Source organism: Pogona vitticeps, chromosome 4, assembly GCF_051106095.1.
Source record: "Pogona vitticeps strain Pit_001003342236 chromosome 4, PviZW2.1, whole genome shotgun sequence".
In the NCBI taxonomy this organism is placed as follows: Eukaryota; Metazoa; Chordata; class Lepidosauria; order Squamata; family Agamidae; genus Pogona; species Pogona vitticeps.
In genome coordinates, this window is record NC_135786.1 from 80,802,916 (window position 1) to 80,826,250 (window position 23,335).

General features: G+C 39.3%; 1 protein-coding gene across 16 annotated transcripts in view; it reads right to left on the bottom strand.

The window, feature by feature from the left end:
• ERICH3 (glutamate rich 3) overlaps positions 1-23,335 on the bottom strand; it is a 98,358-nt gene that overhangs the window by 32,818 nt on the left and 42,205 nt on the right. For 8 of the 16 annotated variants that reach the window (XM_078392985.1, XM_078392983.1, XM_078392984.1 and 5 more), the window contains 7 exons: positions 22,708-22,779; positions 21,321-21,443; positions 19,406-19,567; positions 16,381-16,593; positions 12,928-13,108; positions 8,812-8,998; positions 4,249-4,535 (listed from right to left, as the gene is read on the bottom strand). In XM_078392985.1, the coding sequence (XP_078249111.1) occupies positions 4,249-4,535; positions 8,812-8,998; positions 12,928-13,108; positions 16,381-16,593; positions 19,406-19,567; positions 21,321-21,443; positions 22,708-22,779 (1,225 nt within the window). The remainder of the gene's footprint in view (positions 1-4,248; positions 4,536-8,811; positions 8,999-12,927; positions 13,109-16,380; positions 16,594-19,405; positions 19,568-21,320; positions 21,444-22,707; positions 22,780-23,335) is intronic. The other 8 variants (XM_078392989.1, XM_078392987.1, XM_078392991.1 and 5 more) reach the window with 1 other exon arrangement.

A 23,335-nucleotide genomic window follows, 5' to 3' on the forward strand; every position in this document is an offset into this window, starting at 1 on the left:
CAACTAAGCTAGCAATTGGAGGGCTTCCTAATTTAGTTGGAAGCTTGGGTACAAGGAGCATTCTAAACATAAACAGAGGCAGCATGCTTCTGTATATCAGTTGGGCAGAACAACAGGAAGAGAGAGCTACTATCCTTATGTTCTCCTTCTGGACTTCTTACAGACACATATTTGGCAACAGTGGAAGCAAAACGCTGGATACAACAGTTACATAAGGAAAATATATAATAATAAAATCCGTTGGGCACATGATTTCTGTTGCATCACCTCTACACAGCTACTTGTATTGTTCTAGTTTAGAAATTTTCAAGGCTAAAAATGATTTACAAAGTTTCTTCTATCCATGGAAGATTTTGATCCATAAGTAAAAGGACATACAGTATTTAGTTTCAATCCTCTTCTTTGGATCCCACAAACTATCATTTATCCTTTACAACATTGAGGTCTTCATGTGAAAAATAAAAATCATTATTCCAGTTCTGCTAATTATGCACAAATATATGATTTATTTGTATATATTTTCCAACCCATTTCCAAGGGTTACCTACATATCGACTAAGATGTGTAAGACACCCTTAGCATCAGCACATCACTATGGAGGGATTAATCATAGCCATAAATTGGAATAGATATAATTGTTCTGTGCATTCAAGGTGGAACCAACTTATAGCAACCCTAATAGCACTTTCAGTGTGAGATATTTATGAAGTGGTTTTACCAGTTCTACTCCCTCAGTGTGTTTCCACTGCTGAACAGGGATTCGAAGCCAGGCCTCATGGTCCAAGTCCATTATCAAGGTTCCCAGCCTTGGATCCCCAGATGTTCTTGGACTGCAACTCCCAGAAATCCTGGCCAGCACAGCAAGTGGCAAATGCTTCTGGGAATTGCAGTCTAGGAATATCTGGGAACCCCCGTTTGAGAACTACTGCTCTATCCAACACGCCACAGTAGATATTTTGCATATAGACCCTTCTTAAAATACAATATTTTAGTTGTATCCCATTTTACATCCACCTTACAGAGAGGCAATCAAATGTTATCACAAAAGAGAAGCTGCCACATCTATCGGACACTTTCCATCTCTCTCTTATGGCCACATTTTCTCACTTTTCAAGTTCAATTGTTCACCTACACTTTTTCTACAGGTTTTTTTCCCCCTCTATGTTCAAATGACAGAATGCCAAGGAGAAAAGTGAGGAGGGAGGCTGGAAGTCTCATGTGGAACCAATTAAGCAAGTAAAGTATTAGCTGTATAGTGGGTTTTATTTAAGTAGTAAGTAGATTTAATCATATTGATTGAGTTCTGGCTGCATCTGGGATAGCAAGGTCTTCTCCACAGGTAATTATCTGAGACATGTCCAGCTTTGAAAAGGAGATATTAAAACAAAAGAAAGGTGGTAACTTGACAAGAAACCTGCAATAAACTCATATGGAAATTTCAAGAGAATAACATGGAGACAGATGGATTTATACAGGAAGTCATGCAAACGCCTCATATTCAGAAATGTGGGGGTGGGGGGAAGCAGGCTGTTGACTTTCAATGCAAGGGGACAATATGACTTACTACTTTCCCAAACCTGTCCAAAAATCTCAGCTCTCCTCAGTTCAAGAAGAGGCTTCTTGCACACTCCAGCTCTATATGCTTTTCAGAGGAAATCATGAAATGAAATTAGAAAGCTGAAAATAATGAATTGATGCCAGAATCTTCACCAAAATGATGCATACTAAGAGCATGGAAAGCAACTGTCTCAGAAACAACGAACTTGCAGAACTGAAATGAAAAGAGCATTATTCCTTATTCTTTTTGGTCTTCTTGAGGCAACAACCTATTGCTGGCAAAATTCTGCTGAACAACATATATGTGGTTACTTGCCCTCTACTGACTACAATCTTAGCAGTATTACATTTTCCCAGGGACACTTGCCATCAAGATCCTCTTATCAGTTTCGGGTCAAGACAGTGTTATTTCGTTGTGTATTTATTTTGTAACTTCATTTTCTCCTTAGCTACAAAGGATGGAACTCTGGCGATTACGTGGATGGGAAAAACACAACAGAGACGTTTGTTTTTGTGTTCTTTTGTCCATTCCCAATACAGAGCCTCTGATACCTGAAGAATTTGTGTTAAAGGGGGTAACATAAAACTTGTGTTTTCTTTTGTGTTTTCCTCTTTCCTTTACCCTTCCTTCTTTTTTTAACTGTTTGTGTCCGTTAAATCACTAGGGGGAAATTTTAATACAATAGCATTGTGAGAGCTGCTGTCAGCAGCCAATGAGAATATTCAGGAGTGGGTAGAACAGGAATTCTGAAGGTGTAAAGGGGCCTAGATTGGTTGGAGGAACCCAGTGAGAGTGCTTTGGCACAGTCCTATTCGGCAGCCGAGTCCATTTCTGAGGCTGTAGGTTGAGCTATGGAAACTCAGTCCCGCCTTCTTCCTACTCCACAGGGGTGGGGTGATGCCAGGTTCTTCTTCAAAAGAAAGTGGATGAACAAGCCTACCCCAGCTGCTGTTCCCTCTCTCACTGACTGAGAAAATCAATGAAAGGACAATGGGGGGGGGCTGCCCACACTTCCAGAGCTGCTGTGAGACCAAATATGTAGCACCTTCTCCAGAGGCTTGCACGTTATGCATACTCTGCTAGGAGGAGACTGATACTGCTGACATCTCAAGTGCTCAGGTAAAGTTCCCATTAAAGAAGGTTAGGAAGTGTGGCCAAATGTTTTGGTTGGAGGGAATCTTTGATGGGTTTTGTCATTATTTCCATGTTTTTAGAGCAGATGGCTTTTATTGCCTACTTTGAATTACACTGGCTCTCTGTTGCCTTGCCCTGCCTCTTTGGGTTTTTTTTTACTAGTGTTTGAGGGTTCTTTAGGGTGTATAGACTACTGGTGGCAGTACAAATGAATGGGGGAAATGAAACAACCTGAAAGACATGAACGATTTGGAAACAAAAGAAGGACTCCAAAAGAATCTGAATGAAAACAAAATAAACATGAACATTTTCCTATGCATGTCCCTAAGCTGCTGCATCTTCTTACTCATTTCCTAGTGCAAAATGCGGATGACAAAGCAGGAGGACGACCAGAAATTTCATAATATTGTTATTTTGTAAAATATTTTGTGGCTATATATGGGTCAAACACCAAGAATATTAGGATAAACTGGTCCTAAATAACATATCCAAAATGGGAACTCATAAATTATGTTTAGCTATTTGCTGTGACTAAACAGTAGTGAATTGATGGGCAATTAATTAATGGCACTATATATATGACAGTTAAGCCCCTTGAATATTTGCATCCTATTAAATGAGACCACACATCTGTGTGTGTGTACATGCATATGTACTTTTGGACGTACAGTGGTGCCTCGCTTAACGGGTGCCCCGTTTAATGACAAAATCGCATAGCGATTAACTTTTTGCGATCGCTTTGTGATGTTCCCTATGGGGAAAAATCGCTTTGCGATGATCGGCACCCTGTTTTGCTTACCGATCATCGCAAAGCGATGATTTTTTTAACAGCTGATTGGCGGTTCCAAAATGACCGCCAGGTAAAAAAAATGGCCGCCCGCTGTTTTCTGGGATAGATTCCTCGCTTACCAGACAGCGAAAATGGCCACCATATGGAGGATTTTTGCTTAAAGGTGAGTCTGGAGCCCATAGGAACGCATTGAAGGGGTTTCAATGCATTCCTATGGGCTTTTTACTATCACATAGCGACGAAATCGCTTTGCAGTGATTTTTGCTGCACCGATTATCGTCGCTATGCGAGGCACCACTGTAGATGTACTGTATTTGAATATGAAAAAATCTTGGATTTCCCCCATAATCACCCTGGAAAATCTATTATTTATTTCTTTATTGAAAACATTTTCACCCCACCTTTCTTCTTAAAAAGACTCAAGGCAGGTTACATGATTAAAAGACAATATAAAAGCTAACACCAATGAGTATACAAATGCTAAAAAGGATCAAACAAATGCCATACAAAAACCCTAACAAGAAGACACATTCAAAGCAGTAAGGTACAACTACTGGGTAAGACCGGTGACCCAGCTAGCCCACTCATGCTTACTCTGACTGGCAGCAATTCTCTGACATGGCAAGCAAAGAAAGGATTTTTCTATCCTCACAGGGATCTTTCTACGTAACTGTTGATGCCTGAGATTGATCTCGGTTCTAGAGCCTTCTACATGCTGATCATATTGAGATACAGTTTTTCTCCTCCCGCGCTCTACCATCATTACCTCCACTTCTCTGGTCCTTGTCACTTCCATTACTGGTTTCGTGTGTGTCTCCTCTTCTTGACTCCCATTCCATTTCCTCAGTACCTTCCACATGTTCTTTCTCTTCTTCAGCAGCTGATGAAAACCGTGACTGCAAATTTTTGTTATCCTTCTTGCTGCTGCTGCATTCACCTAGCCCCTCTTTCCCTTTGTCTTTCTCAGAGTCTTCTTTCTTTGCTTCATCTTCATCAAACACTTTTTTCTTGGGAGGAGAAGGCTTTTTATCCAGACCCATTGCAATGATACACCTGCCCAAAAGGCAATAAATACACAATACAATTTGGGAGACTGCAAAAATGGATCATAGGTACTAGTAAAATATGATGCATGTGTTTCCCTGGGACTAGATTATGTAAAAATAAAAAATAAAAAACACCCTGAGAGATAACATTTAGTTACAGTATCTCTTAATTTCCCAAACTTGCAGAAAATGAAGAAAAAAAAAAAGCAATAACAGCAGCAGCAACAACAACAGCTCTAGACCTGGACCAAAAAAATCACCCTATAAAAAAAATAGAGAAGTTTCAGCTTTTCGATTGTCCTACAGTCTTATGTGATTCCTCTGCAAAATTACATCATGAACATTTCCAACTGTCAACTCTGCCCAATTTTGTAATGGGAATGTGATACATGCTCTTTATTTTAAAGGAATTTAGCTAAATCTAATGTTTTATTCTTTTTGGAATTTCATTGTGGCAGTTTTATGTACACTGTACATATACTATGGACTACGTGTGGATTCATAATGCACTAACGAGGACAGAGCCTTTAAAGGATTTCTAGCAGAGATTGGAAAAGTTATTCACTGATGTTTTGAGTATAGTTCCCAGAATTCCACCACCAGTATATAAATTGCTATGCTGTTTAACTGTACTCCAAAAAACTAATATTTGCCGTGTCTGAGAAGAGGGCTCTTCTTAAAGACAAATAACCAGAATTCTCAAAACAGAGAAGAAGAAAAGGAAACATATCCCACATGCATACATGTATCAAACTGTGTTTTAAACATATTTTTGTGAAATTGAGTAGTCCAATTTATTTCACTGTGTACCACTTTAAGTCTCTAATTATGCCATGAAAAACTCAGAAGAGGCAATCCTTTGAAGGTAGCTACAGATTAGGATTTTGTGTGTCATGTCCATCTGTGCAGATTTGCCAGAGTTTGGAACAATTACTGGCCCTACAGCGTCAACTGCCCATCCTCAACACTGGACAAGGGGGTGGATGGCTACCTTGTGATGAGTTTCTAATTAAACTTAGCAGCCAAGGGAAGAAAGAAGTATTCTTACCCCCCAGATCTCTAGGACTTTCATTCAACTAAGAAATCAGACAATGCCATCTGCTTACCTAGGTAGCAGATATACAAGTGAACCTCCAGCAGAATGAACATGGGTTTATGGTTGTGAATAAGATGGGGATATCATACAATATATAATGGATGCCCTTTATATATGGAACCAAGGATAAAATTCCTTTCTTGTATTTATTTCCCAACATGGTAATAAACCACCCCAGGTTATAATAATTGCTTTGTTCATTGTGGCAAAGCGATTATGCTGTTCATCTGTGAAAACCAAATACCAAGAATAATGTAGAGTTTTGTTTTAAATGGTCACCCTCTTAATTTTGCCATTCTTTTACCCTCTATTTTAGCTCCCTTTCATGAAAATCAGAATTTTGCTTACATCCTAGTCTTTTACCTTTACCTTCCTTACTGCGGTCTCAATGTTATCTTCTGCTTTGTTGCATTTTATTGTGATGGCTCACGCAAAATACTAGTATTCAGGTTTGTATACAGGATTGTGCTGTTAGCTATTGTTCAATTGTTCAGCTGGCTCCTATCAACTGATGGTGCTGCTGCTTTCATTGCTATATTTTATAGTGTTGCTTTATAGTTTTAATTGTAGGCTATGTGGGAGGATGATGTTGAAAACTAGCTAAATAAATATTTTTTTAGTAGAGGACTTAAAATTACATGCTCAGTTACTTTACACTCGCAGCAGCAAAAATTAGGTTGAACTTTATTATGGACAATGTAATATAAAGCTTATGGATATTCTGTGCAATTTTATTATGCAGTTATTCAACTTACATCATAATGGGCTGTATGGCTGAACAATAAATGAATCTATGAAAATTTAATGGCCTGCATACTCTGCAGATTTACACACATTCATGGTCACTCCTCATCCCTCCATTCCCCTCCACCATCTGATAATCCTACAGATTAGAAACACCCCTGTAATCAGACTAGAAGATATTCATCATGTGCAACTCCCCACCAACTCAGAGAAGCCCACTCTGATTCTGCTTGTTTTTAAAAAAAGCCAGAATAATTAAAGTATTTTAGACTTAGAAGGGGGATGCATCACAAGTAAACATTCTCCATTCCCCAACAGACTGTTGTTAGAAGCATTGTTTTTTTTTTCATACCAGTTTTTTATACCAGCAAATTGGCACAACAACATATCTGTGTGGCCAGTTCGACCATTTATTGAAAAAAGTATAGTTAGTCCATAATTTGCATGCTTTCCACTCCTTATCACACCAGCAATAGCATAACATTTACATAAATCATGCAGATCTTCGTCTGAGAAGGAGGAAAGCATTTCTGCTTATCTGAAAAGTAATTTGGCTCTATAGGGGTCCCCATTTCTTCTTTTCCTGCTACTTTGCACCGTTGTTTATAAAATATTTTCTAAGAGAGAAAGAGGAGAATGGAAAATTTGCATGGCATTCTCTTGCATGATGTTACTGTGGAAATCAAAGGAATATTGTAGAAATTAAAACTTTGAAGAAGAAATGGCTATGACTGATGTTGGCACTGTTTTTTGGCCAATTCCAAAAGGGTGAGTCCTGGTCTGCTCATACCGATTTATTTGTAGTTGTAGCATATAAATGAGTTATCTTTTGAAACCAAGGAATGCCCTAAGAACTCCTCCTTTGACAAATAGTTGTGATCTGTCACCCAACTTTTCAGTGTTGTTTTACCTTGATATCTCAGCATCATACTTTCTACAGAGACCTTGAAAAAAATAGTGAAATGATACCTGCCAACTGTATACTATTACTCTACTGGGAGGGATATGATCACAGATACAGAGTTCAAAAGGATTAAAAGATTATCTTGTTGAGTCCTCTGCTATGAAACAAGTTATTAACCTGCAAGCACCCTGCAAACCCACCCATACCAATGCAGGCTACAGGACTGAGGAAAGGCACTTTGCAAAGTATTATTAGAAATGAACTAACCTCAAAAGAGCAAGCAATCAAATTAAGCCATGTACTCCAGAAAAGGATAACAAATATTTCTACATATCATTTTTGACTGACAAATACCTTAAAGTCTATAGCCAGTATCATTTTGAGAATCTCCAGACATGCACAGGAAACCCTGCTCCCTTCTGCATACTTTCCTTTGCATAATCAATCATATGACTAGTCATGCACCTTATTTCTCGACCAGTGTGTGATCAGTCATATAAAAACAGCCCACTACCAGGGGTGAAGGAGGAACCACCCGTACAACTGCCCTTCTGCTCTATCCTTCCTCAAAAGGATTTCAGTCCATGACCTGAACTTTACATGTCAAACCCATATTTTGATGTATTCGCAAAGGCTTTCATGGCCAGGATCTAATGGTTGTTGTGGGTTTTTCGGGCTCTTTGGCTGTGTTCTGAAGGTTGTTCTTCCCAATGTTTCGCCAGTCTCTGTGGCTGGCATCTTCAGAGTGCTGTCCTCTGAAGATGCCGGCCACAGAAACTGGCAAAACATTGGGAAGAACAACCTTCAGAACACAGCCAAAGAGCACAAAAAACCCACAACAACCACTAAACCCATATTTTGTTTAACTTAGAGCCCTGCTCAGTACCCACTGTGGTACAGTGGATAGAGTGAAGGACTAGGACTCTGGAGACCACTGTCTGAACAAACAATGAACAAACACTGTCCCACTTGGCCATGGACACTCACTGGGGGAGTGGAATTGGTAAAACCTCTCCTTAAATATGTCACCTATTAGGGTCACTGCAAGTTGGTTCTGACTTGATAGCACATAACTAGAGCTCTGCTCAAGCATATTACATGGAGAGGTGACAACAGCTGAACACAACAGCTAATGTCCAATTTTATAACCTCTGGAGTCTCCAAAAGCCTTGCCACTCCTCCATAAAATGTCCACTAAGAGGAGAACAACACGTTGAAGCCCAAAGGAAGAACTATTCTCCTTCAAAACAGGCCCCCAAATACATCTTGTTGAATGAATGAATGACTTACACTATGATCTCTTAGGTAATCAAAATTTCTTAAGAAATTTGGCACATCTTGTTCATTTCTTGTGGAACACAGGTGGTGGGTCCCAGAGGTTCAGTGGAGTTTACCTTTGGATCTACAGAAAATATCTACCCCTGCTCTAAATTCACACCTCTAAAGAGATGCAGGAGCATAAAAAACAGTCTGCTGATAAATTCAAGACTGTGTCAGTCCCTCAACAGAGCTAGTCAAACATCAATCAATTATCCATACCTATAGCAAGGAGCTGATCTTTCCACATTGACGAAACCAAAGTGTCCATGTTTGCCTCCCAACCGAGTACCCCTCCGATGCTTATATTCACAGCAGGAGCTTAACCGGTCCACCTGTATTCCATTGAGGTAAAATGTGAGGCTGAAGGGAAAGCCGTAATGCCTTCTGGAGACAAACTGAAAAGTTTCTGCGAGTGGGGCGGGGTGGGGAGGAGGAGCAGAAGGAAGAGAAGAAGAAGGAAAAGGGGAAGATTTGGAATTTAACTCCATTTCAAATATACAAGTATATATATATCTTAGAACTTTGAAAGCTGTCCCACATCAGAGCTATTCTCTGTGTGTGTGGCAAGTTAGCACTTCTGGTTGAAAGTTAGGCTAAAATCCTTCCTGATGAGCCGTGAAAAGTCCAGAAGATTTCAAACATTCAAGGTTGAAACGTGCAGTTTGAAATTACACAATTTTGACCCGTCTCACAAGGTGTTCCTGCATGTTTCACCTGGCAATAAGACACAAGTCATAGGCTTAATCATCTGCTGTGTTGAACAGAACAACAGAAAGTCTGCAGAGCAAATAATAGTCATTATAAGATTCTTTTGATCCTGAAGGAAGAATAGGTTTTTACAGCTTTAGGGTTGTCTGGTCGGCTATGTTTCATCATCTCAGACTTCAGGGCCAAACTTGAGCTCATGACCCTTGTGATATCACAGAAGTACAGCAGCCAATGATTGGCAGGAGATCGCCTCGCCCCTGCCCCCCCCCCAACGTTGGGCTATTCTTGCTAGGGTTTATGTAACAAAACAGTTTCCGAGTTGTGATGTTGCTGTTCCACTTGTTTCTTTTCAAATGACATAATGGCCTTAATATCAATATACCAAGGGAGCCAAGAGAAGGGGACTGGTCTGAGAGCCAGTGAGTGCATGCACTTTGGCCCACGCCACCCGCAGTAACACACACACACATCCTTAAAATTAAAAAAAAATCTTCATATTGAGCCAATGATCCCAGTACCAGCTGGGGCTGTGTGAAGATGGGTTCCCAGGCTTTAAAGCTACTTCACATAGACAAATCAAATGTATCCTCCTTGTAGTGATACTTGTTTTTTTTCCCTCCTCATACAAGACCCAAAGAAGCACAGCAATTCCCTGAGATTTTAACCTGTGCCCTGAGATCTGTATACCCTCAGCTTCTGAGTTCATGTGTGTAGTGGCCCAGGAGAAAAGCTTCCAGATTATGATTCCATGCTTTTGAAACCCTCTCCTCAAGAAGACTCATTTGAGCCTATGTTGCTGACCTTGTGATGCCAAGCAAAGCTTTCCTAATTTTAATTCCCTGGAGATCTGAACATTCATAGCCTTCCAGTCACTGCCATTCAAAGTGTTGCTTGCCATCCTTTTGCTTTCATTTATTTTAAAAACTTATAGCCTAGGTATTAGCTTAAATGGTCATTTTAGGAAGCAAAGAGATAAATGCAACATACTAAAAGAATGTATTCTTGAAGGCTTTCACGGTCAGGATCTGATGGTAGTTGTAGGTTTTTCAGGCTGTTTGGCCATGTTCTGAAGGTTTTTCTTCCTAACATTCCACCAGTCTCTGTGGCCGGCATCTTCAGAGGAGAGGAGTTAGAACTCTGTTTGTATTCTGGTTTAGTGTAGTTGAGTATTTGTAGCTGTGGGATCAGCTTTTTGTCCTTTTCAGGAAATTGGGTGATTATGGTGATCAGGGTGTTTTTTGTTATGGGTCTATTGTTGTGATAAAAGGGGGGTGATCTGTCACCAGTGATCACTTCACACAAAAGACTAGCTAAGGACACCCATCAATCACAGTGACAGATCACCCCCCCCTTATCACAACAATACACCCATAAAAAACACCCTGATCATCCAATTTCCTGAAAAGGATAAAAAGCTGATCACCAGAACACAGCCACAGAGACGTTAGGAAGAAAAACCTTTAGAACATGGCCAAAGAGCCTGAAAATCCTATAACAACCATACTAAAAGAATCATGAAAAATACAAGTTAATAAACAGCAATTATAGTTCATCAGAAAAAAACCCCGCTAAGTATTCTGAATGATCTATCAGTTCATCTGCCATTCATCTTGCTTTTTTTTACTGCTTGATTCACAGTTTTATTTTTGTCCTTAGTCAGTGTGAGAACACTGAGTACTTAAGACTATTGGACAGAAGTTTAAGGAATAGAGTATGTGTAGGAAGTGGAACCAAACTCTGAAAGTCTGAGAACCAAACTTAGCATTTTCTTAAAAAGCAGGGCATTTTTTGTTGTCTGCCTGGCATTCAACTGATCCTGGTAGCCCATAATTAATTTTGTTTTATTGTGAGGATAAATAACAACTGTAACTTTTTTTTGCTTTACAAAAATCTCCAATCTATCTAATTTTCTTAGCAATGGCCATGGGTTCTCTTAGGGTTTTGTGGGGGTTTTTTAAAGCAGAAATTCATCCAGGTAGCTGCTACATCCTGTTAATAAGTTTTCATGCCCAAAACCCTTTTCCTCATTTTAAAACTGTTAGATAGCTGTCACTTTTCCCATCATATCACATCTAGGCAATTGTAGTTGTCACCTAACAGAACTTCTGTCTTAAAGAAAAACCAGAGGAGATGCCATCCATGCAATTAGCAATTATAGAAATAGATTTTTATGTGAATGGAAGTGCAGATACCGATTCATAGGTCAATCCAGGAGCGAGCCACAAGAGTCAAGGGACTCTAATTATCCTGCTGTTTGCAATGGAATAAATTCTCCTGCCAGTGGAACTTTTTGCAGCAGTACAAATGCAAGACAGAGCCAAAGCCAGACCAGATCTGTAGCAGGGGGGCCAAACCATTCTTCCTCCTATGGCAGAAGAAATCAAGGTTCTCTTGTCTGTTATTTCCTAACTGCATGAATGATGCCTCATCTAGTTTGGCCTTACTCTATCTTCCAAATATCTCCGAAGGGTTGTTCTGTATTGTGGTGACTCTGCATCTGACTCTGTATCAACCCTTTTGTCCTTACTCCTTACTCCTAATCCCAATTTACATCTCCCTCTGTTCAACATAAGTTCATTTGCTTATCTATTGCTTTGCCTTTATTTATTTATTTATTTATTTATTTATTTATTTATTTATTTATTTATTTATTTATTTATTTATTTATTTATTTATTTATTTATTTATTCGATTCGATTCGATTCGATTCGATTTGATCTGATTTGATTTATATCCCGCCCATCTGGTCTATGCAACCATTCTAGGTGGCTTCCAATATGCCTTCTGCTATATTGCTCTGTATGTATGGAACAACTTTCCATTTTGCTGTAGGCACATCACTTCACTACTTCCCCCAAGCCCCATTTCCTGAGCATAGGATTCACAGGTATCTAGCTTCCTGCTAGCTGTGTGTCACCAGCAAATGAATCTCATCCATCCTTACCTGCATTAATCCCTGACATTTTCCTTTTTTGCTGCTAACCCAGATTTAAGGCCTTTGGGCACAGGCTACGTTATGATTCCATTCTCTACAGTGCTGAGTGCAGTGACAAATGAAATAAACTGTAACTAATAATAGAATAGATACCCATCCTCAGTAATAGCCCAGTATCATGGAATGTGACTAATTCTACCCAGAATGCTATTCTTCCCTTGTTTCCAATAACTATTATACTAGGAACACCTCTGCTTCAGTCAACACTGGCACCACTGATTCACATTCAGGATCAAATCTCAAGTAGGTATTCATTTCCCTTCTGCTGCAATAAGTGGCTCACACAGATAGATTATAGTTTCTTGTATGCAGATAATTTGGAATTCATTTTACTCCTGCAAGCATTTTATTAACCATACATCTCCATCTAAAAATTAATCTAACCCGCTGTATTCTGTTAAATCACACCAGTACATCCCTTCTTCCATAATTTGCAAAAGTAATTGCAGCCTCATTTTCAATCATGAAACAGTAAATGTAGACTTATTTTGAGACAGCTGGTATATAAGTCCCCTGACACCCATAACAAGACAGAGCTTCATAGAAATAATTTTGTTACCACTTCAACAGTTTATGTGTATAAAATAAGATTGCCAGAATTAAAATGAACTCTTGGTCTTTTCCATGCTCACCTCCCTCCAGCAGTTTGCCTCTGAACACACAAAGATTTTCTCCTCCACAGTGTTGCTGATATACTTTTACTTCCTCTCGGTAATCTAAAAGGTCATAGGATAGGTGCACAGTTTTTCCCAAGTAGATCATGGTAACGCATGCATTGCTTTGTACTTGAGGCCTGTAGAATCTCCCCGAGTCCTGTATCAAAGAGCACAATACTCCACTTAAACAGCTGTACTTTTGCATAGCAAAGGTTTGGTTCCACGTTCTGTTCTTCCAAGATAGTTTTGTGCTGTCGGCATCAATCATGCATAGAATATATGACAAGATGAGAAATAATGGGTGACTTTGCATGAGCAATTTCTTTGCTAAACTCAAAAATAATAGCCTACACTCTTCCCAATAGATTGTTAAGACATTCCTACACAGTGGACAGCGTCCACTAATTAGAACCACACAGAAATACAATAAAAATGCTTTCTAGAACAGTACATGTGCAACACCTTCGGATGATACTATTACTCTGGGAAGACTGTGTATAGTTCTCATAAATATAGCCTGTTTAAAAAAAAAAAGTAAGAATGCTGAAGAAAATCCCCACCAAAATTATCACAATGGTAGAGCAACTCCTCTACAAGAAATGGTTAGAACCTGTGGAGCTTTTAAGCTCTTTTTTTGGTGGGGGGGGGGAGACAAATAAAAGAGGGCATGATGGGAGTTTATAAAATTAAGCATGGTGTGGAGAAAGTGAGAAAGGAACTATTTTTTTAATTTTAATTTTTATTTTATTTTATTTTTCTTCATCATACTGGAATCTGAAATCAATTAATAAAGCCAAATGGCAAGAGCTTCAGGACTAAGATGAAACTAATGTTCTTGTCCTTCACCAAAAAAAGTCTCAATACATCAAGACAGCCTGCTCAAAATATTGTCAGCTACTATGAGCTTTTCAGCTCAAGCAAAAGAAGGAGTGCTCTTTTTCTGTCATAAAAAACACTGACAAACACATGTAGGGTCTTGCATTAAAATTTGTATTTTGTGTAAAAAAAATGAGAAGTTTCTAGCACAAAATGGAAAGCTTTGTGTACAACATCCACTTCTGCAACATTTTGCTGCCCCCCCAACTCCTGAAATGTGAAAAATACATAGACTTTGGTAATCCTGCTCAAGAAAACACATTAAAGTTTACATCCCTACTCATAACAAATAAACAGAATTATTTCTTCCACAGCACGAAGTCATTACCTAAATTGTTATCAGAAATGCCAAAAGGGCTGCCATCTCATGTAGCTTTAAAGGAGGATTAGTCAAATTCATGGAAAAATCCGCAACTGCCTACCAGTCATGAGGGTTACATCTCATCTCAATGGACTCAACGGCCTTATAGGCTCCTTCCAACTCTACTATTCTATGATTCTCTGCCCCTGAATACCATTTGCTGGGTAACCAGAATGAGTGTGTTATTGTCCACATGTGCTATTTTTAGGCTTCCACAGATAGCTTGCTAGCTGCCTTGGGAAGTAGGATGCTGGACTGGATAGGCCAACATCTCATCCACAATATTTTTATGTTATTATGCAAAAGGTCCTAGGTTTGAATCAAGACAAAATGCAATTTGGGCTGGGAGAAGTCTAGTCAGAAACACTAGTAAGCCACTTCTAGTTAATTTAAAAAAACAACAACACTAAGTGAAATGATCTAATTGCCCAACTTGTTATAAAACTTCTGTATTTTTCTATTTAACTACAATGCAATGAAATTGAGGAGAAATTCAGTTTGCCTGCATTTTGTTTCTTTAAATCTATAATCCTCAACTATGGATTAGATGGTGTTACCCAAGCCACATTTGAATCTTTAAGCATAAAATCTGCACAAAGAGGCCAACAAGTTGAAATGTTTCCTGATACAGGTCATTAAGCATTCGCCTGGGGGAGAGGGAGCCTTAAACTGAATCAAAGCGGAGCAGGAATTACAAATAGGTTTACAAGGAATGCTCTGATCCTTGTGCAGTTACTACATTTATAGGTCCTGATGCTACACAAAGTGTAGCATGATAAACTGGGGACAAATTTAGCTGTGGACAAATAATATGCCTACAGCATGTACTGCTCTGAGTTATTCGCTTAAAGAGAAAACAGATATATTATTCTGCCTAATGTGAAACAAACTTTAGAACAGCAGTGTGTTGCTATTTAATTGTGCTTTCAGCACCCTGCCATTAACTATTTACATATATATTCTCCAACTGGTAAGCTACTTGGAAAGGTCAGTCATTTTTCTCATTTTAGAAATATATCAGAACCAACTTATATATTACAGATTACTTGACAGTGGAAGAAGGTATTCCTTAACTTCTGGAAGCATGTGATTATTATTTCAAATGCTTTCCCCACTTCACACAATCTTCAAATTAGCTTTTTGTTTGTGAAACAAAACAAAAACAAAACATATATCAGAAGCTCATCGTGGGCTTTGTTTGCAAGTCTGATTTTTCAGATACAAACATTAGCCTAAATGTCAATTCTGGAATGCTAATATGATTTCAGCTCTAGTGACACACTATTTGAAACACATAGACTGAAGGAGCTACTTGAAGTAGCAATACATTTCAATCTAACAAGAAAGAAGTCCAGTTTCCATGACTCAACTTCCAGATAACCACACCTGGATGACTGAGAATCTTCACATATATCTGAAACACATAGTCAGTCAGTCAGTCAGTCAGTCAGTCAGTCTGTCTGTCTGTCTGTCTGTTTATTTATTTATTTATTTATTTATTTATTTATTTATTTATTTGATTGATTGATTGATTGATTGATTGATTGATTGATTGATTGATTGATTGATTGATTGATTGATTGATTGATTGATTGATATCCTGCCCATCTGGTCAAGTAGATCACTCTGGTCAAGTAGACCACTCAATATCGTCCCTAAAGTTTGCTTAAGGAGAAAATTAGTGAAGAAAACCAAGGCTGAATATAGCTAGTAAATTAGGTGGAGCTCACTGCTCGTTCAAAAAGGTAGGGCTGAAAATTAGTCAATTATAAGGGTAAGAATCAATCCTCTGTGTAAAGGAAATGTACCACATGGCTATGGTGATAATGCTAATGCCGGACTATATTTTGGAGACAGAAAGAACAACTCCTCAACATTCACGCCCTTGTTCTCAGATCTCATTGAGAAATATCAGTGGGAACTATACAGACTGAAGAACAAATCCTCTTTCTGATGCATGAGAGCTAATCTATGAAAACACGTATCTCAGGAGCCTCAGCTAGGCATCTTCTAGAGAATTCCTACCTATACCCAATGCAGGCTGATGGTGGAGGACAGGTGAGCAACAGGAAGCTTTTAATAAAGCTTGCCATATTTCAGCACTTCTCATGTACATAGTGCATTATAAGACCGACCATGTAGGACAAAATGAAAGCAATCAGAAAGATAATGGTACGGCAAAGATTAGTTACCCTTATTAACAATTGCTCCAAGCCATTTGGTGCAGTTGTAGGGCGGAGCCGTCGACCTCTTGATGTTACACCTTTCCCTGTACTGATGTTCTTCTCACTTTTCGGTGGTGGTGGAATTGGTATCACATAATTGTTAATGATGGGAAATCGATATGGGGATACTCCAGATGAATAATCTATTGAAAGCATGGGCTTTGGTGCCCCTCTGTCTCCCTGAAATATATAACAATAGTTAGTAATCATGTTAGTTAACAATTATGTTATTTTAAGCAGTTAATACTCTTTGGGGTTAGAAGTTTCCAATAATGTTTCATAAATGGGAGGAGAGACAGGGCGCTTCTTTCTTTTTTTAAAAAAAAAATTAAATCCATTTCTTTATTTCTGGTTTGCAGTACAGATTCTCAACTAGCACAGATACTTTTCACTTTAACACAATTTACCTAACCTTTTAATTCACAAACAAGACTCTTAACAAGTGACTAAAGGATGGGCCATCAGGGGAACAAGATTAATAAACTAAATGAGTGATGGTCTGAATAAAAGCAGATATATATGTGGTCTTTATCCCAGGGCAGGTGTCACTACCTGATACTTAGCACCAGCTACTAAAATCTACTACTGATCCCTACTCACGGTTCCCCTTTAATATTTTTCTAGACCAGCATTTAAAGCAGCACCAAGCACATGGAACTCACTGCCATTTTAATTTCACACAACATTCACAACATACTGTTGCTCTAAGGCAGTGATTCCCAACCTTGGGCAACCACATTTTATAGACATAGCAGCCATTCGTGCTTTACAGTGTTTTCTGAAAGAAAGATGATATCATGTTTCTATACTCAGAAAAAAAACCCTACCATAAGAGGGAACCAAAAGAGAAAATAATACATGAACTGTTACTTACAGGTCCTAGCTGAGACTACTGATATGTACTATCAGTGATTTGCTGCCCAGTTTGAAAAATAATAGTTCTGTCTCACAGGTTTTAGATGGCAGGCCTGCGCCTATTTTCACACAACTTTAAGCAACTATTGACACATAACAGATCACATGACAGAGATAGAAACAAGACCCCAGCTACCAACCTAGATACCAACTGCGTCTTCTGGCAATTACATATTCCAATGAGATTAAGCTATAACATCAGAGCTCATTTACTTGTTTGTTTTCTCTGCATTCCATATAGGAAAAAAAGAATAATCCCTCTACAAGAAAATAAATGGACACATATCTGTCTATTTGGCAACATGCAAAAGCTACTTCCAGAATATTTCAACCAACAAGATACTCTTCTGCTGATATCAAAGCTGCTAGACTAGGATTTGAGAGGGAGTGGACTATATTCATATATCTAGAAATCTACTGAGCATCTAGAGCAGTGGTTCCCAACCTTGAGTAACCCAAATGTTTTTGGACTAGAATTCCCAGAAATTCTGGCCAGCACAGTTATTGGTGAAATCTTCTGGGAGTCTTAGCTCAAGAACATCTGGGGACCTAACATCGGGAAACACTTACCTAGAGTGGTGATTCTCAAACTGGGATCCCCAAATGCTCTTGCACTATAATTTCCAGAAGCCTTCGCCACTGGCTGTGTTGGCCAGGATTCCTGGAAGTTGCATCCAAGAACATCTGGGGGCCCAAGTTTGAGAACCACTGATCTAGAGGCTTAGAGAGCAAGACTTTTTAGCACACACATATTTTAATAAGCTGTTCTTCAATAGAGCCTAAAAGTTGTCTTCTTGGTAAAACTGTGGCCTGAACATAGCCAACATTTTCCAGAGAACAGAACTCACTGCTCTAGCACTTCAAGGATTAAAGCCTAATCATCATGGAATAGCCAGCCGATGTTTTATATTTGCTAATTACTCTACTATTGTCAGGATGTTTTTGTAGGCAATACTCAGAAGATCATTATCAGTGTTAATAATACGATTGCCACCCTCTTCATCATTTTCCCGTTTTGCTTTTTCTCCACCATACACACCAGTCACAACTGGTGCTTAGCACAGTCAGTCACAACTAGAGTAGGCCCATTGAATCAGTAGGGATATGGTGAGTCAACACCTTTAGAAGATCCATCAATTCAGTGGGCCTACTCTAATTGCAATTCACTACACTCAGCTACTATGTAGTTATATCTGTGGCCTCAACACCGTACTCTGTATGAAAAAGTAGACTGTAATCAACAAAAGCTCATATTGAGATAAATCTGTTAATCATGCCATGAGCCTTTTAAAAACCATTTTTGTCACACATATTATAACAGAGTTTATAACAGGAGTTAAAAACTCCTTGAAGTGTGTTGTGCCCACCTCAGTTCTACTTATTACAGTTTGGGAAAGAATTCTTGCATTGAGCCTCTGCTATATTGCTCTAGCTGAATTTAGGGAAAGGAGTTTTCTTTGTGCATATGGCTTGACCTACAGTGGACCCTCTACTTACAGAATTAATCCGTATTGGAACGGTGGCTGCAAGTCGAAAAGTCTGTAGGTCGAATCTCCATTGACCTACAATGCATTGAAAACCAATTAATCCCATAACTGGCAGTTTTTATTCTATTTTTGTTCCATTTTGGTTTTTTTCTGGTCTGTAAGTCGATTCTCCGGCTGCAAGTCGAATCTAAATTTTGCGGCCAGAGAAGTCTGTAACTCGAAAAGTCTGTAAGTCGAGCCGTCTGTAAGTTGAGCGTCCACTGTATTATTAGGCAGCATAAGGCAAGCCTCCTCTAGTTGGCGGATGTTGTGGGGCCATGTCTGTCTCTCAAGAGCTCTTTGCTGGCAAGCAAACCTGTATTATTCTATCAAAACACCCTGCTGCCTTCGGGTGTGGTCAAGGATTATATTCCATGGCTAACATGCTACAGGAGATCCAACAGTGTAGGGGAGGGACTACAATATTGTCTTTCACTTCAAAGATCAAAAGATAATGGGCCAGATGTGTTTATGCACTAGCCCAGCCAATGGACACTGATAATTTCATTTCGTCTTCCAAAGAATGCTTGGATAAAAGAGCAAAGTCTAACCGCGCAGGGAAATTGATGTTCTTTTTCAAAGGTGAGGAACTTTGTTCTGGAACTCAAAGTAGCCTTCGATGCAGATTCTGTGGTGATGTTGCCAAAAAGTGGCTGCAGTCGGACTGGATGCTGTATGTTGCCTGGTGCAGTGTTCGGTCGAGGACAGGTGGCCTAGACAATTTTTAAAAAGGGGGGGGGGGAGACATTTCAGAGCCAACAGCCTGTGTATTTATAATATCTATATTGTATCTCTCGGCATGACTTAAGACCTTTTGTTTCCAGTTGTGTAGGCCAAGGCCCTAAATACAATAATTAAATAAAAGGGGAAACAATTACTCTCAGGACAAGATTCAGTGTATCCTATGACAATTTCCCAGTTCTAATGATGAAACTCAGATGTATGCAGTATTGAGAAATTATACACACAAAATAAAGGATAACGTTTGTATAAGATACAATGCTTGTGAAACAGAACGGAGAAAAATATCCTGAGATCATTATTTATTTCTTTACTAGATGAAGTTTAAAAGTGAAATGTAAAAGAAGAAAAATAATTAAAAGGAAGGAAAAGAGAAACACGTATTTAAAATAATTTTTAGCTTCTGTGGGAGGGAAGACAATGCACGTCTTGAAAGGAGAAAGGTTGGAATTAGACTGGCAATGGGGATTGTTCTATCCATTAGTGGCTAAAGGAAAAAGAAAAAGAAGAGAAAGATAGAGAGAAAAAGGAAGAGGTCAACCCATTATAGGATGTCATAGGATGTCCTTATCTGCTGCAAGAAAATACTGCTATTACATTGCTACAGCTCAGTATTCTCTTTTTACCTTACACCTACAACCCTATAAACCTGGAATGGGCAACAGTCAACCATATGTGGGACTCCATGGTTGTTCTTCTGAAACTGGAGCCTCTACATCTTGGTGACAAGGTAGGTTTTAAAAATAAACTTTTTCTGCTAAGATAAGGTGTACAAGGAAGGAGTAACTGTACTTCAGAGGGGAACTACTAGAAACCGCTAGGAAACATGATTATTCTTTGACAGAGATGAGTGCAAACCGATGGTTTGGCACAGTTCATTAACCAGCTGCACAGCTGATCTGTGGTTTGGTACCATCCCCTCTGGCAGGCACGCACTCAGAGGCAGCACCCTGACTTCCCTGCCCTGCTTCCTTCGGGCACTACCTCTGAGTGCCTGCCAGAGGGGGCAGGATGCAAAACCGAAGATCAGTTGTGCAGCTGGTATATGAACTGCAACAAACCACCCATTTGTGCCCATCTGTGTTTCCCCAAATATACTGTTTTATCAAGACAATGTGATTCTGAAAAATAGCAAGGGGAGAGCGAAAAAACACTTCTGATAGACACTGCACACTGATTTTGGCATAGCCCAGCCTCAACCCTGTGAAGGGAAGACTTATAACAGGGACTGGTGGCTTCTGTGAGATCAAATTAGATTGTTCAGCCTCACTACACACACTAACGTGGGAGCAAACCCAGCTAAGCCCAATGGCCTTGGGGATGATGAAAGATGTGGTCCAATATATCTGAAGAACCATTGGTTGGGGAAGGCTGAGCTGCAGTCTTTCAGCAAGTGAAGGCTCTAATTGAAATCCCCATTTCACATCAAGCTTCAGAATGCCTTAGGCAAGTCACAGTCTTTCAGCCTGATCCACCTTGCTGAGCTGTTGTGAGGACAAAATTAAATAGCTACATGCTGCTGCCTTGAAGTCCTTGGATCAAAGACAGCACACAATGTGACTAATAAAGAACTATGATCTTCTCCTAATGCAGCAGATTTGAAAGCCTTCATTTTTATTCCAGTTTGAATACAGTTGCAGCCTGTGGTGAGACAACTAGCAAGCTACACTTAAAGCAAAGCTGTATGCAATCTTTGTTGATTTAGAGGTCCCATTATACACTCACCGAATGAACTGACTGTCCTCTGTTGCCTAATTTGCGACGCCCAAAGCGATTCCTTGGGGCAGTGGATGGATGTGGGGAAAGCTGGTGATATGTCTCTTCTGTTGCCTTTCTTGACCGCTCCACCTACATGAAGAGAGCATTGAGACACCTTATCAGACCATAGACTTAGGACATTTTTAACAGACGTGATCCTTTAAGAGGTGAAAAACATCAGTTTGTTATAGTACACGATTTTCCTCATTGAGGCACGTTGCATTTAGCATGCACTTTTTTGTGACTGTTAACTAGAAGTAGAACACAGGTTATATTTGCAAATCCTTATTTGTTAAAGCATGTGTCTCAGAGAAAATCCCATTAAAGGATGGAATATTGTTTGAATGCACTGAATATGCCTTCATTTTAACTCTAAGATGCCTCAGAAAATTGTATTGTAAGGAAATGAACAGGCTTTGAGAAAATAAGACTGGGGGAGATACAATAGCAGTTTTCAAATATGTATTCACAAAGGCTTTCATGGCCGGGATCTAATGGTTGTTGTGGATTCTTCAGGCTCTTTGGCCATGTTCTGAAGATTGTTCTTCCTAACGTTTCGCCAGTCTCTGTGGCCGGCATCTTCAGAGGACAGCACTCAGCCGGCCACAGAGACTGGCGAAACGTTAGGAACAACAACCTTCAGAACATGGCCAAAGAGCCCAAAAAACCCACAACAACCAGTTTTCAAATATTTGAAAGGTAGTGATACAGAGGAGCAGCTGGAGCTGTTCTCGATCATCCCAGAGTTCAGGACACAGTAATGTGGTCAAGTTACAGAAAGCCAGATTTAGGCTGAATGTCAGGAAAAACTTAACTGCCAAAGCAGTACAACAATGGAACCAGTTACCATGGGAGGTGGTGGCTGGAGGTATTCAAGAGAAACTTGGACAACTATCTGTCAGATCTGTTTTGATGTGGATTCTTGCACTGAGCAGGAGCTTGGACTCAATGGCCTTATACGACTCTTCCAACTCATTAATTCTATGGTCTCATCCTTTCTCTAAATCTGCTGTTTTTAGAAACCACAGAACCAAGAGTAGCAACTTAATCTTGAGATGTCAGTAAATATATTTTTACTTTTGCATAGATCTGCTTATAACTGGCCACAGATATAATTATGCAGTATGTAACAACCGAAGTAGAGAAATCTACATTAACAAGGGAGGGATGCCTAGTGATGACCAATGCAAGGACTATAAGTAAAAGTAACAGCTAACATAGACTGACCAAACATACACAATTCTGATTTTTTTTTTTTTTTTGATGCTCCTGGTTCTATTGCCAAGTCCGGCACAGAATTGCAGTCACAAACAATGTTACTTGTAGCATGCAGATGTGGGCGTGGGGGCTCTACCTTGATTCTCTGAACACGCTCTCTCCTGGCAGAATTTTCCAGTTTTCTTTTTATTTCAACTTGGTGATGACGCTAATAGAGTTTTTAAAAACAAAGAGAATGTTACATTTCTAATAATACAGTGCTGTCACTTGTACAGTGTTGAACACCAAACTGTCACAACAGCTTTGTGGAATAGTCCCCATTTAGAATGGCTTCTTATACATTCTGTTATGTGCCCATGAGCCCAGTTTAGTTACCAACATCACAAAATGACTGTTTATAGTACACTGTCCTACATAAGTGGTTCCCAGCCTTGGGTCCTCATTCATTTTCTTGGACTAAAACTCACAGGACCCTTCATTATCAGCTATGGTGGCCAGGATTTCTGGGAGTTGTAGTCCAAGAACATCTGGGGACCCAAGGTTGGGAATCAGTGTTGAGGATGGTTGTCTGCATCCTCTGTCACCCAAGATGCTAATTTGCATAAAATTTAATATGTTATTTTATACATATAGATGCAAAATTAGAAAATATTTTTCTAATTCAAGCAGAATTGCAATAAAGTGAAGGGAAGCACATGGTAGAGAAGTCCTCAAAATTATCTTGGTCAAACGTTGAAGTCAGGCTTATTTTTTAATTAAAAGCA